At 44.7% G+C, this 13,968-nt stretch overlaps 1 protein-coding gene across 11 annotated transcripts in view; it reads right to left on the reverse strand.

Moving 5' to 3' along the window:
* The window catches only part of Cux1 (cut like homeobox 1), a 313,743-nt gene that overhangs the window by 221,513 nt on the left and 78,262 nt on the right, over positions 1-13,968 (reverse strand). For all 11 annotated transcript variants that reach the window (XM_076923244.1, XM_076923243.1, XM_076923242.1 and 8 more), the window contains exon 2: positions 9,454-9,564. In XM_076923244.1, coding sequence (XP_076779359.1) covers positions 9,454-9,564 — 111 coding nt within the window. The remainder of the gene's footprint in view (positions 1-9,453; positions 9,565-13,968) is intronic.

Genomic DNA, 13,968 nt, shown 5'->3' on the forward strand with positions numbered 1-13,968 from the left:
TCTGGGTCTCAATTTTTCTCTGCCTGATTCAAACACTGTACCTTTTGCAGAGAGACACTCTTAAGAGTAGATGAAGATGGGCATACTGGTGCACACCAGTAATCCCAGCCCTGGGAGATGGAGGCAGGTTAAGAATTCAAGGTCATCCTTGGCTACATAGTGAGTTTGAGGCCAGCTTGGGCTACATAAGGCCCTGTCTTTAAAAAAAAAAAAAAAAGTATTTGAAAAGGAGCTATATGAATAGATAGTCATTAATAAAGGTCAACTGCTGTTATAAGCTGCTCTTGTCATATCCCTCAAGTTAGCCAGAACCAGAAAGTAAACTCTTCATGGTGAAATCAGGGTTCTCACATAACAGATCTGCAAAGATCTCCTAATACATGCAAATTCTTGAAAAGAAAAAGCCTAAAGAGAGCTTGCCATGAATGTTATGGGGAAAGACGGACAAGGATAGAGAAAGAGCTGGGAGAGAAACAAGCAGCAGAAGCTGGTGTGGTTCTCAGCACCCTTTGAGCAGCTGGTGGAGGTAAAATGTCCCAGATAAATCACCTGGTCGTTTTTAAAAGCTGTCAAATGAAAGGTGATGGGGCTTGATCAGGTTGCAAACCAAGTCAGCAGCAGCAGCAGCAGCAGCACCACCACCACCAGAATGAAGCCCAGGTTTTCTGACTCCTGTCTAAAGACTCCTTCAGGAATGCCAACTAGACCATGGCTACTAACCCAGCAGACTATGAGTTAAATTACTCTTGTCTGTCAATCAGGCCTGAGTCCGTTTCTGAGCAACTCAGATTTGAAAGTTAAGATCAAAAGCCAATACTGGCCATTAGTGATCCATGGTGATCCAAATATATCCTACCACCTCACATACCTATAATCCTAGTTACTTGGAATGTTGAGGCATGGGGACAAGGCTAGCCTGAGCTATATTCCAAGACCTTGCCTCAGAATACAAATTTAAAAGAAGAGATGTACCTCAGAGGTAGAATACTTAATTAGAATTCTCCAGCAAGAGACTGGGTATGTGGCTCATAAGTACAGTGCTTGCCTAGAATCCTCTAGGGAGGGGCTGGAGCTGAGATTTAGTGGTGGAGTGTTTGCCTACCATCAAAAAAGCCCTGTTTCATCTCTAAAATAAATAAGATAAAACAGAATCTACTCCTGAATTCAATGTCTTCTCTCAAAGCAGTACTCATCACAAGCACACAGCTTCCATGACTTTGCCATGCTATTCCGGAAGCAGTTCAACCTAGCATCTGGGACCACCAGTCCCATTTCTCCATAGGAATATGGAGGCTCACAGGTCACCATTAAAAATCTAGCCCACGTAAATCTCTTTACAATCCTTTCCTTTTCACAGCTGTTAAATGCTCAGATAATTTGTCCATGGTGCTTAAAATAGCTCTCTGGAAATGCCAGACCCACAGAGGAAGCGACACACAGCTCAGGGGGGAGAGGCTGTCGGTTCTAAGGATTCTTCAGAGACCTGGCCCTCATCTGTTGTTCCCATAAAGAGTGTATGGTACAGTGAGATCATGGGTGGCCCTGCTGTCTTTAAGCCGGCACAACAGAGACACGGGGAGATTAAAACTCTTCATGGATCACGTAAGGATTCTTCCAATGCCAGCAGTCAGGGAGTTCAGAAGCAGCCCTGATCTTCTGAAAGATGGGCTCTGATGTTTTTCTGCTCAACACAATTAAGTCTTTACTTAAATTTGAAGGAGCCCACTGACAAATGACCCATCCAAATGCACGAACAGTGGCTTCAGTGTCTCTGCTGGTAGCTGTCTGTTTGTGTTTGGGGTAGGGATGCTACAAAAGGATGTGTTCACTTTTTGATTTTAAAATAATCTCAGTTCCTCAAGTGTCCTCACCCACCTGCCTGTGAGCACACACTACTGTATGACCCTGTGGTTTTTGTTTTGCTAGGCAGGTACTTTACCACTATGTGATATCTCTAGTCCAGCCGATTCCTGAAACAGGTTCTTATCAAGTTTCACAGGCTAGTTTTGAAGTCCTATTTCTCTTGCGTCAACATCTGCAGTGCCTGGGACAATAGGCTTGAGCTATGGGCAGGTTTGTTTCAGTGTGTATACCACCTGAAGTTACTCTGTTTAGTTGGCCATTATCTACCTGCTCCTGCTGATAGCTGGAACCTTCTCTATACCTGCTGGTCCCTAGAAAGAACTCAGGGCTACTTTTAGAGGAGACAGGGAACTAAAAGTATTTGTTGAGTACTCAGTACATGTTTTGTATATGCTAAATCACTTCCCCCACTAGCAGCTGGGTAACAGAGGTAGAGGACCCCTAATCCAAACATGTGAAGCCACAAATCCTCCAACATGTTCCAAACACTGTGGATTGGGAGATCTGTGGATTTTCGATTAAGGATGTGCAACTGATAAGGTCTACAGAAATATTCTCAAACCACTCCCACCCCATACATACTGAGTGAGAGCTACTCATTAGATTATAGGAAAGAACACAAAATCTGAAATGATAAGGAATCTTGTTCAGGGTCAGAAGCCCCTGGACATCTGCAACAGCTGGTCTGGGAATAGACATTTATCTTCCAAGACCCCTGGAACCAGGCAGAGAATAGTTCTGCATGTGAAAGCCTCCAGCAGCAGAGGTCACCTTGTATGGGAGGGAAATCCTGGACTAGTAGTGCTCACCCATGCTTGCACACAGCCCAGTGGGCCCCTCTGTTCTTCAGGACTGCTTCGTGTCCTCCCAAGCCTCCTTCAGATTCACATGCTAGAATACTGTGGCTTCAGCTACACAAGGTCCTTGGGGTAACTTTTCCCCTGGGGTCTCCTTAGAACTATGAAAACTACTTCTTAAGTTTTTTTGTACTGGTTGAACATGTTTAACTGGTAACAGTTAAAAGCTTCTATTTAATTTTTAAGCTTTGTCTAGTTAAAATCGTATTGTATTGCAACTTTATGGTGGGTGATTCTAGAATGATTAAACATGCAGGTTGATTACTCAGGCTTTATGATTCTGCCAGATACTAGAGTGACCTCTTCACTATGAAGCAAAAATATGCTTCAATTCTCCTCCTCTTCCTCCTCCTCCTCTGATGAGAAAACACTGAATTGAAAAGTTGTTTGTGGGTTTCCCACAGCCCCACAAAGAGAAGAATTTATTTAAGATAATAACAATAGGCAATTCTGTATCACTTAGTGAAACCCTGCTCAAAATAAGCAGTCCTCAGAGAAGTTTAAGTTTGTAAAGCGCTTGCTATGTCAGCATGAAGACTAAAGTTCCAATCCTAAGTACCCATGTAAAGCTCCAGGCACATCAGTAATCTCAGTGTTATCAGAATGCCAAGACTCCAAAATGGAGAAAGCTACACTCTCTAGAGTGATTTAGATAGGTCTCCAAATCCCCACAGTGGTTCTTGCTTGTGGCAGGGGTGCTCATGTCCCTAGGAGACTAGTTTAGAGCACCTCTAGGCATCAGTGTCTTTGCTGAGAGGCCCATGTCTGACAAAACATTGCTGGCTACCTTCTCCCCTAAAAACCACAGTCAGTGACATCAGGAACCCACATCTGTGGGTTTCCAGTGCAGTTGACTGAATATGTTCAATGTGGAACAGAAAAACCCAGCTGTCGTGTTTGTTTGACTGAGTCTGGAGGTTTTGGACTTAAAGGAGGGCTGACACAAAAGTGAAGTGGTAGTACATGCCCTTTAATCCCTGCTGACGAAGGCAGCTCTGAGTTCGAGGCCAGCCTGATCTACAAAATGAGCTCCAAGACAGCCAGGGCTACACAGAGAAACCCTGTCAGGGGAGATGGGGTGAAACCTGACAGGCAAATTCAAATCACAGCAGCCTTCTAGGTCTGGCAATGAAATGAACGCAAGATAAGTAATGAGTAGACAATAGGGCACACACATGTAGAACGAATTTGTGCTCTCTCTCTCTCTCTCTCTCTCTCACACACACACACACACACACACACACACACAGAGATACTCATACACACATTCACACACTTACACGCGCACACACACTCCAACAATATCAACGTGCTGCTTGAAAATTCAAGGTCACACGTGGCCTTTCTGAACCCCAACCTGGTGATGGTAAGATCACCCCTACCAGAGCGCCATGCCTCTCCCAGACCGCCCTACAGGCCAAGGTGTCCCGCAAGGCTCTAGCCAGCTGGCTGCATAGGAACAAGATGTGCCCCACTGGAGTGGCTACTTTATTTTAAGTGACTCTCTTTTTCCAGACTGAGTCACTTCTGTGTGGCTATAAAAGGCAGCAGAGCAGTGACTAAATGCACTTGGGTCCCAGCCACAGCTAAGTATTACTACTCTCTACTCCTTCCTTCTTATTTGTCTCATGCTGGGGTCTTACTTTACTCTAGGCTGGCCTTAAACTCAGAGCAACCCTCATATCTCAGCCACCACACAGGGTCCGGGGATTACAGACAGGAGCACAGTCCTGGTTTCATCTTTCCTCTACCTTCCCCTCCTGTTTTAATTCCTCACCTCTGCACAAGGCTGCAAGGTAAAGAGATGTGGAGCCCATCGCTTTATCCATAACTTTGAAAACAGTTCCTCCAAAAAAAAAAAAAAAAAAAAAGCAGAGGACTCTCCCCACAGCCCATGTGCTAAAACACAGAAGTTATCAACTAATCTGGCCTCCTTCTATCATGGTCAAGAATTCTTTCCACATCCTAGAAGAGACTGTCCCAAATCTAGCATTTTAAAAATGTTGTGCAAGAATGCAAACATCTACCAGGTATGGAGGTGTTTACCTGCAATCCTAGAACTCAGGAGGTGGAAGCTGAAAAATCAGTTATTTGAGGATAGCCTTGGTTACATACTTAATTCAGGACCAACTGGGCTACGTAAGATTCTGTCAAAGCCTAAAAGGCAGGCTAGGGATATAACTTCGTTGGTAGAGTTCTTGCCTGTTATGCACTCTCATCCCCGATCTAGACTCCCAGCACCTCGTAAACCAACAGGTGCATGGAATCCTAGCACTCAAGGAAATGGAGGCGGGGGGCCCAGGAGTTCATATTTGAAGTAAGTTTGAAGCCAGCCTGGCTACATGAGAGCTTGTGGAGGAAGGGAGGGAGGGGAAGGTGAAAATGAGTGACCATAAATCAGAGAAAACAGCAAGGCCTAAGGTGGCACTGGGAAGTTAAGAGTCTGACCAATGTAAAACAAAAGCCAATTAACAACTGCTACGTTATATTAGGCACAGAGAATATTCCCTGTCACAAAACAGTATGGCAAATCAGACACCAGAGCTAAAGGGGCTGTGGTTACTATACTGGACGCACCTGCCCTGGTGGAGGCAGGAAAGATGGATAAAGGGCCACTTCCTGGCCTAGTTGGACCCCCCCACCCCCCAGTAGTCAGGGCTGGGGCTGAACTCTTCTCCCAAATACAAGAGCCAAAGAAGGCCACAGGTAAGCAACACCATGGAACTATAAGCACTTGGCATCCTTAAAAAGCATGCTCCAGTGATTAAGAAATACCAACACAAAAATGTACTTGGGGAGTGGGAGATGGCACATAGGTAAAGCACCTGCCATAAAAACATGAGGACCTGAGTTTGGATCCCCAGAACCTGAATCAAGCTGGTTATGGCCACACACATCTGTAAGCCTATGGTGCTACGGGAAGCAACGACACAAGAACTCCTGGAAGCTTACAGACAGCTACCTTCTTGCAGGTAGCATAGAACAAAAGACCCCTGTCTCAAACATAGTAGAAGATGAGAATCACCAACACTGAGGTTGTCCCCTCTCTCTCTCTCTCTCTCTCTCTCTCTCTCTCTCTCTCTCTCTCACACACACACACACACACACACACACACACACTGCTTCTTCCCTTTTTTTTTTTTTTAATTAAGATAGAGAAAAGAAACACATTGGAGTGAGAAAAGACAATTAAGGAGTGGCTTGCAGGGCAACCCAGCTTTTTTCTTAGCTATCCTAACAAAAAATGGCTGATGTAGTACAAAGCTCATCTAAGCACCAGCGTGCCCAGGCTCCTTCTCAAAGCACACCAGGTACTAAAGACACTAATCTGGTCTCTGAAATCACATTCAACCAACAAAGACCTGAGTCGCAAGACAATCAGTGGTATGCCTTCTCTGAGCATGTGTGAGGCTGTGGGTTCCATCCCCAGCACAGGGTAAATCAAAACCAACCAAATAAACCAATGAGAGAGAGAGACAGAGAGAGAGAGAGACAGAGAGAGAGAGAGAGAGACAGACAGAGACAGAGAGAGACAGACAGAGAGACAGAGAGACAGAGAGACAGAGAGACAGAGAGAGACCAAGACAGACAGATTGAGAAAGATATGGCTCTAACAAGACTCAAAAAAGTAGAAGTATTTTATCTACATGGAAGGTTACTGAGCCATCTGTGGCTCATACAGAGAATACTGTCACATGGATATGTGTATGATGCAAGAAAAGACTTCTGCAGAAGATGCCAGTTATGGGATCCCAGTACTCAGCTTGCCACATGGCTATGGTCTACTGCTGAGTGGAATAGATAAGAAACTCTAAAGAACAGGATTAGGATTTCCTCCCCAGGACCCAACTGTCTGACACATGGAAGGTGTTCCAAAAACATCTGCAAAATGATTAACTATCAGTACAAACCACCCTGGGGAGTATTTTAAACTGATAGCTATTAAATTAGGATCTTCTTTTTCTCTTCCTCTCCTTCTTCTCTCCTCTCCTCTCCTCTCCTCTCCTCTCCTCTCCTCTCCTCTCCTCTCCTCCTCCTCCTCCTCTTCCTTCTTCTCCTCTCTCTCTCTCTCTCTCTCTCTCTCTCTCTCTCTCTCTCTCTCTCTCTCTCTCTCTCTCTCAGCAGGGGGCCCCCTAAACTAGCTTTATGAAGCAAAGATTCTCTGCACCTAAAGCATTCTATAGTGTTCTAAGCTAACACCAGTTTGTTTTATTTTATATTAGGTAAGGCTGAGCCTAGGACCTTTGTGCACTATAGGCAAGCATTTTATGCCCCACAGCCCTCACAGAGAGACTGTAGGCAAGCACTGTACTGCTGAACCATATGCCCCAGCCCTAGTTTTACTTACTATTTTAAGACAGGGTCTCACTACATTCGTTGCTTAGGCTGGTCTTCAACTCACTGTGTCAGGCTGGCCTAGAAACAAAGATCCTACTGCTTCAGCTTTCTTCAATAGAAGGATGGCAAGTAGGTGTCACAAGACTGGGCTTTCAAATTAATAAAGACACACCATGGGTAGCAGATACCAGGTATACAAGTAGTTTTTCACAAGCACTAAAAACATAACTCTATTATATACATGTGTGCATATGTCCAGATATACCCAGAAGCTCTGTAAGCAGTGTCCTGATGTTATCATTTTTTTAGGGGACAGATAATGATATTAGAACTTTGGATCAGTATATCTTTACTCAGAAATGTATATAGTCATCAAGTCACCTGAAAGAAATAACAGGGAAAGCAACAGGCCCTCAAGACACCCATCATCTGGGACTAGAGAAATGGCTCAGTGGTTAAGAGCACTTGTTGCTCTTGCAGAGGACAGGGGTTCAGCTCCTAGAACCCCCACGGTGGGTTATAATTATCTATACTTTCAGTTCCAGAGCATCCAGAGCCTTTTTCTGGCCTCCTCAGGCACCAGACACACATGCAGTGCACAGACATACATGAGGGCAAAACACTCATACATATGGTAAATTTTAAAGGTAGAAATTTATGAATTAAAAACTGTTTCTTTGAGGCAATAATACTTGGTCTACTCAAAAAGCAGCTATTAATTCTATTTGGAGGGTGAGGTATAGGGCTAAATTGGCTGAAGGACTTACAATGCATGAAGTCCTTGGTTCAAACCCTAGCATCAAGGAAATCAAGTGTGGTACTGTATGCCTACTATCTCAGTACACTTGGGAGCTGGAGTCAAGAGAAGCAGAAATTCAACAACATTTTCAGCCATATTGTGAGGTTTGGGCCAGCATAGGTTCCATGAGATCCTGTCACTATATTATATAGATAGATAATTGTTTTTAAATCCATAGGAAATGAAGCTTTTTAAAGAAAATATGTACTTAAAAAGTAACTGCAATCTACTTCACATTACCCACAATTTTTTAGATTAAAATAATATAATCAATACTTCTAATTATCTATAAATTTATTGATGTAAACACATCAATAAATTTATTGATGTAACACATAACTATAGTTTTAAAAGTTGAATGATTCGGTGGTTTAACTACTGGAAATGACCAATGTCACCAAGATAACTAGATGCAACTTTAAGCAAAGCTGTGGTCCAGTCCTGCTGCCAGACCCAAGCCTTCCACTTACCTGGGACTCCACACATATGGCTACAGCTCCTTCCTCCACACTGTAAGACTGTTTTATGTGCCATCATAGTCCCCCATCTTTCCCCTTTGAGCATCCCAGGACACTAACTAAACCCCCATCTCCACTCACATCTAATCTCTGTCCTTAAAATCATTTAAAGATGTCCAATAGAAGCTACACTTAAATTAGATGTGTTGGTGTACTCAGGAGGCTCGCTGTGGGTCTGAGGGCTATCCATCCTAAGCTATACAAGGAGCCCCTATCACAAATGATAAAAGGAAACAACAGTTAGAAAGATTTAGGTGATAAGGAGGCACCTCAGCCAGCAGAACACTTGCCCAGCATGCAAGACGTTCCTAGATCCCATCACTTGAAAAGTGGAGGAAGGACCAGACTGCATAAAAAGGAGAAAGTCAGTGGAGCTCCAACATTCATCTGTTTCCTCACTATAGAATGGACCAGACAGTACAAGCTCCTGTTGCCATACCTTTTCCATCACACTGTGAGCCTAGGTAACCCTCTTCTCTGAAGCTACTTGTCAGGTATCTTTGCCATGGAAATAAAAATGTCACTAATATGACTCCCAACAAATTCTTAAAAGAGAAGCCCAGACTCTAGAAAGGTGCACATCCACTACCCCTAACAACATGTATCAAGAAACACAGAAGTACAACAAAGCCCGTAAGAGAGGAAACAAGGTTTTACAAGAAATATCGGTGCAATGTATCTTTGAACACAGTGCCACCTAACATCACAGAAGCCAGTCTAGTATGAAGTCCTCTGGTCCATAATGGCCCCATAAGGACTTCAGTTAACACCATCCTGATGTTTCAGAAGCTAGAACAGAGAATGAGCCTGACACTGCTCATGCCCAGCCTATGCTGTACTTGGTATCACCAGATGTCTTACTGATTTTAACAACCTGTCCACTGGCACACACACCTCCATGACTTGGATGAGGTACATTCTGCCAGGGTAGAGTTGGAGACATCCAAACGAAGAAACAGGCATCTCCCGCCATGTGATTTTTCTGGAGAACTAGGAAATGCCTCAGTAAATGTTTTAAATTTTCCCAGGGGTTGGTCATAACACCCCTTCTAAAGACTGTTACACAGTCCCTGCTCACCTCTGGAGTGTTCTTCTTGAACTCTCGGCTCTGCTCAATGAGACGCTTTCTGGACTGTTCACTCTCATCTTGCCTGTTTGCCAATACTGTTGCGGTGGCATCAAGTTCTCTCTGTGGGGAGATCCAGAAAGGAAAAGCAAGATTATAATTTGCAGTTTCTATCAGGAGAGATCATGTGTATATTGGGCCTGAACAAAAAGGAAATACCCTGGGAATCAATCAAAGGTGGGAAGTAAGGCTCTCAAGGACAACGTTAAGGGCCATAAATATAATACATCTACCCAACACCAATCCCACAGACACTAGATGGAGAAAACCAAACTTGCTCAGCATACTGTATGGTGCCTTATGGCACTGCACAAAGGATTCCTCCCTATGGCAATATACATAGAAACAGTCTCCCTGCTAAACCACAGTTGTTGGGGTCAATGCCCCCAACATCTCTCTAGGCCACTCTCCTGAATGCTGGTCCATTTATCTAACACGGTGTTTCCTCCAGTGGAATTCTATAAGTCTATAGTATGAACCTGAGACTTGAGGTAACAACAGCTGGTTTGCTACCACTCAACAAATAGTTCTTGAAAACTTGCACTAGGCCAGGCATCCCAATTTCAACCATGAACCTATTAGTTTGCAAGAGGGACCTTTAAAAAGCAAATCCCAAGAATAAGTATTTCTATTAACCTGTAAACTTTTCAGAGGCAAGGTTCACCAAATATCCTACATGCTCTAGAGTATAAGAACCCCTGGGGTAGGTTCCCAGAAGAGTGGCCAGGTCTGAGGGCTCTGTTCTGACCAGCAATCAGTCCCACACAGTGTCAGAGAACCTGTATCCCAGCCCTGAAGACTCTGGGAGAATCTGCCATGAGGAGCTGCCCTGAGCAGCCCACAGCAGATGGGTCCAGGATGGAGCTCCAGGCTCACAGCAGGTATACACAGGCCATGTGGCTGACCACCGAATGCCCTGTTGTCTCAAATGCTAAGTCAAGTAAATTCAGTTACTGAACACATGGAGCAGAATATTCTGTGTGGCATTAGTGACTGTTATAAGTGACTTCTCCATCCACAGCAGGTCCCATCATCTGATGTTTCTGAGAGAACTAAAAGGCCAAGAAGGCCACCAGAGTCTACATACCTCCTAAGACAATTCATGATTCTCCTCCTAACCCCCAGAGACAGGGTCTCATGTACCCAAAGCTGGCCTTAAACTCATTATAAAGCTAAAGATGACCTTGAATTCCCAATCTTACCGTCTCTGCCTTCTTCCCAATTATTAGGATTATAGGCATGTATCAAACAGTGCTAGGGACAGAACCCAGGATGCCAATGCTTACTGTGCATGCACTCTAACAACCGAGCCATATCTCTAATCCCCAGAAAATCTACAAGTCTTAAACGGATCTGTGCAATGCATGTCCCCAGAGCCGGAGGCGCTCACATAATAGCATAGAAGGGCACACAGAAGGGAACTTGTGGGCAAATAGGGTGTCTATCACTCTGAAGACATTCCAAGCTATCACCTGAGTGAAGCTAGGATAGGAAATGAAAATCAACCTGCCTTGTAGAACTTTCCAGAAGAATGTGAAGTAAGGGGAAGGACCCCCTGCTGAGGATAACCTTTAATTCTGGTCCTCCTGCCTCCTCTTCTTTAGAGCTGAAGGCACAGGCACATGTCACCACTCTACGTGGTGCTGAGAAGAAATGCCAGGGCTCCCTGCATACGAGGCGCTCTACAAACTAAACAGCATCCCCAGCCTCCTTCTTCCTTTTTAGTGGAAATAACCCAGTGGGCCAGAAAGCCATCCTGGATGATGCTTCTCTGGTACCATGATGGTGTGGCTCATGGCCAGACAAGATGACAGAGAGCTGGAACAACCAAACAGCATGCTGTCAACTTAGAAATCTAAAGAGAGTTTAAATGTGGGGAGGGGAACTGTGAGGTGGGAGAAGCCTCATGCTGCACTCTTCCCTTTAGTATTGCTGGCATTCAAACAAATCCTGGGTGAGCAAATCCAAAGCAATACTGTGGGCTAGCATTCAAGAACAGATGTCAAAGCTACTGCAGAAAAGAGGGAAACACTGGGCGTTTTGATAGACCACATTTGAAAGTCATCCCAGAGAAGAGGAGGCAGGGGAAAAAGAGCAACCGCCACCAACGTGGGGAAGTGGGATGGAGAGAGAGGCAAGCAAGCAGCCGCAGATAACGCAGAAGGCTTGCAAAAATATAAACAATCTGGCAAGAAGGAGGACTTAGACGGCTATATTTAAGCAGCAGAAGAAGTTATAACTGGAGACTTGGAGAAGGGCGGAAAAAAGCCAATATTGAAATATGACAGGAACGGGAGAAGTTGATATTTCCTTCCAGGCACAGGCGCATACGCATACACGCATACACACACACACACACACACACACACACACACACACACACACACACACACACAAAACTTGGAGAAACAGAAAACCGGTGCTGGCTGCTTTTTCAACAGGGATCCTGTCACTTGCCATGAAGAAGTCTAGGTCTCCAGCTATAGCACAAGCAGCAGCATATCCTGGCTTCTTTAACCCAATGTGTGTTCAATGTTGAGGGAACTTGAGGGCTCTAGCCTTCCCAGTTAGTGAGTATATTTTGGAGGATAAAGTCAGGGCACAGGGTTCCTGTAATCACTCAGGAGGTGGAAGCAGGAAGATTAGAAGTTCAAGGGCAATTTCAGCTTCATATCAAGTTTGTGACCAGCCTGGCACCAAAAGTAAGTAAGTAAGTAAGTAAGTAAGTAAGTAACTGTAAGTAAGGTTAGAAAGAAAGCTCAGTGAGTAAAGCAGCTGACTTGTGAGCAGAAGAATCTGAGTTAGATCTCAAAGGCTACCGTTAGAAAGGGTCCTTGGAGCTTACTGGCCATCCAGCCTACAAAACAATTCCCACTATAATGAGAAACAGTCTCAAAAAAGAACAAGATGGATGGCACCTGAGGAGTGACAGCAGAGGTTGTCTTCTGGCATCCAGACATGTATAGGGAGGGGCAGTAGAGGGAGGCATGCACACATGCGTGCTCGCGCGCGCGTACACACACACACACACACACACACACACACACACACCACTCTGAGGTCTCTCCCCAGACTGGTGGGTCAGACAGCTTGAGTGGAACAGGTGGCCTGGCGACCAGGAACCTAAACATTACATTGCAAAGACAGTGCACCTGGGGCCACTTGCTGCTGGCAGTCAGAAACTCTATGGGGTTCCACCTCACACCTTTACACAACCTTGCAGACATATGTGAACCAATACGAGGAGCCAACAGGGGTCTCCAAATTTAATACTGTGCTGCCTCCTGCCACCAGAGAAACAGATTGACACAGTGAGTACAATGAGCCTTCCACCAATGTGTGGCGCTTCCACTGCTCCAGATAGGGCTGGTCACATTTGGAAGGCTAAAAGTCTTAGACTGAATTGCTTTCGAAAATATTTAAACCACCACCAAATCCTGTGTGTGTGTGTGTGTGTGTGTGTGTGTGTGTGTGTGTGTGTGTGTGTGTGTTCATTCACATATGGAGGCCAGAGATTGATGGCAGGAACTTTCCTTAATCACTCTCCCCTTACTTTTTGAGACAGAGTCCCTCACTGAACCTGCAGTTCATAGATTCAGTGAGACTGGGTAGCTAATAAGCTCCAGACATCCATCCGCTGGTGTCCATGGCCCCAGAGCTGGGATTGCAGACCTGCACTGCCATACCAAGCTTTTAACATGGGTGCTGAATGAAGCTCCAAATGCAAGTCCTCATACTTAGTTTAGCATCAGTGCTTACTTGACTGACCATCACCCCAGCCCCCACCAGATCCTTCAGAAGGAGAATAAGACCTGCATTCTCAAGCTCCAGAAACAAGACAGAGAGAGTAGACTATAAAACTCAAGGCCAATACCATTTTATTATCTACTGAGTCTGTCTATTCTCAAAGTGTCAAAGACAATGACGTACTAATAAGAGAATCTAATGTGTTGAGAGGAAGGGGAGATGAGGGACCAAAATACAGAATCATCAGCCCATGAGTCACAGGTCACATGGAAACAGGAGCACAGAGAGTCCCCACATCTGAAAGGAATTAAGATGCAAAAAAGGGGAAAACTGGAACCAACGTACTGCCTATGAACAGCACTATTTGGCATAGGCACCAACAGATGATTCTCTGATGGATGATGCTATGTGGGGGATGGGACAGTATGGTCATCAAGACATACCTAGTCAAAGTCAGCAAATCGTCAAACTGTAAGAACACTTCAAAGACTCTCTCCTCATTCTAGCCAGACTCCGGTGATTTCCAAAAAGAAACAGAAGAAACCTGAACTGTTAGCTCTCAGGAGCCAGTCAAGAAGGAACTTACTCTGAGGTGTGTACTCTGGCTGTTTCTTGGGAAAATGAGAATGTATCAATTTTTAAAATCCTGCCATCCAGGTTCAATAGCACAGCCCTTTAGTTCTAGATAGTTGGCAGGTTGAGGGAAGAGAATTTCAATTT

Source organism: Arvicanthis niloticus, chromosome 24 (genome assembly GCF_011762505.2).
Source record: "Arvicanthis niloticus isolate mArvNil1 chromosome 24, mArvNil1.pat.X, whole genome shotgun sequence".
NCBI lineage: Eukaryota > Metazoa > Chordata > Mammalia > Rodentia > Muridae > Arvicanthis > Arvicanthis niloticus.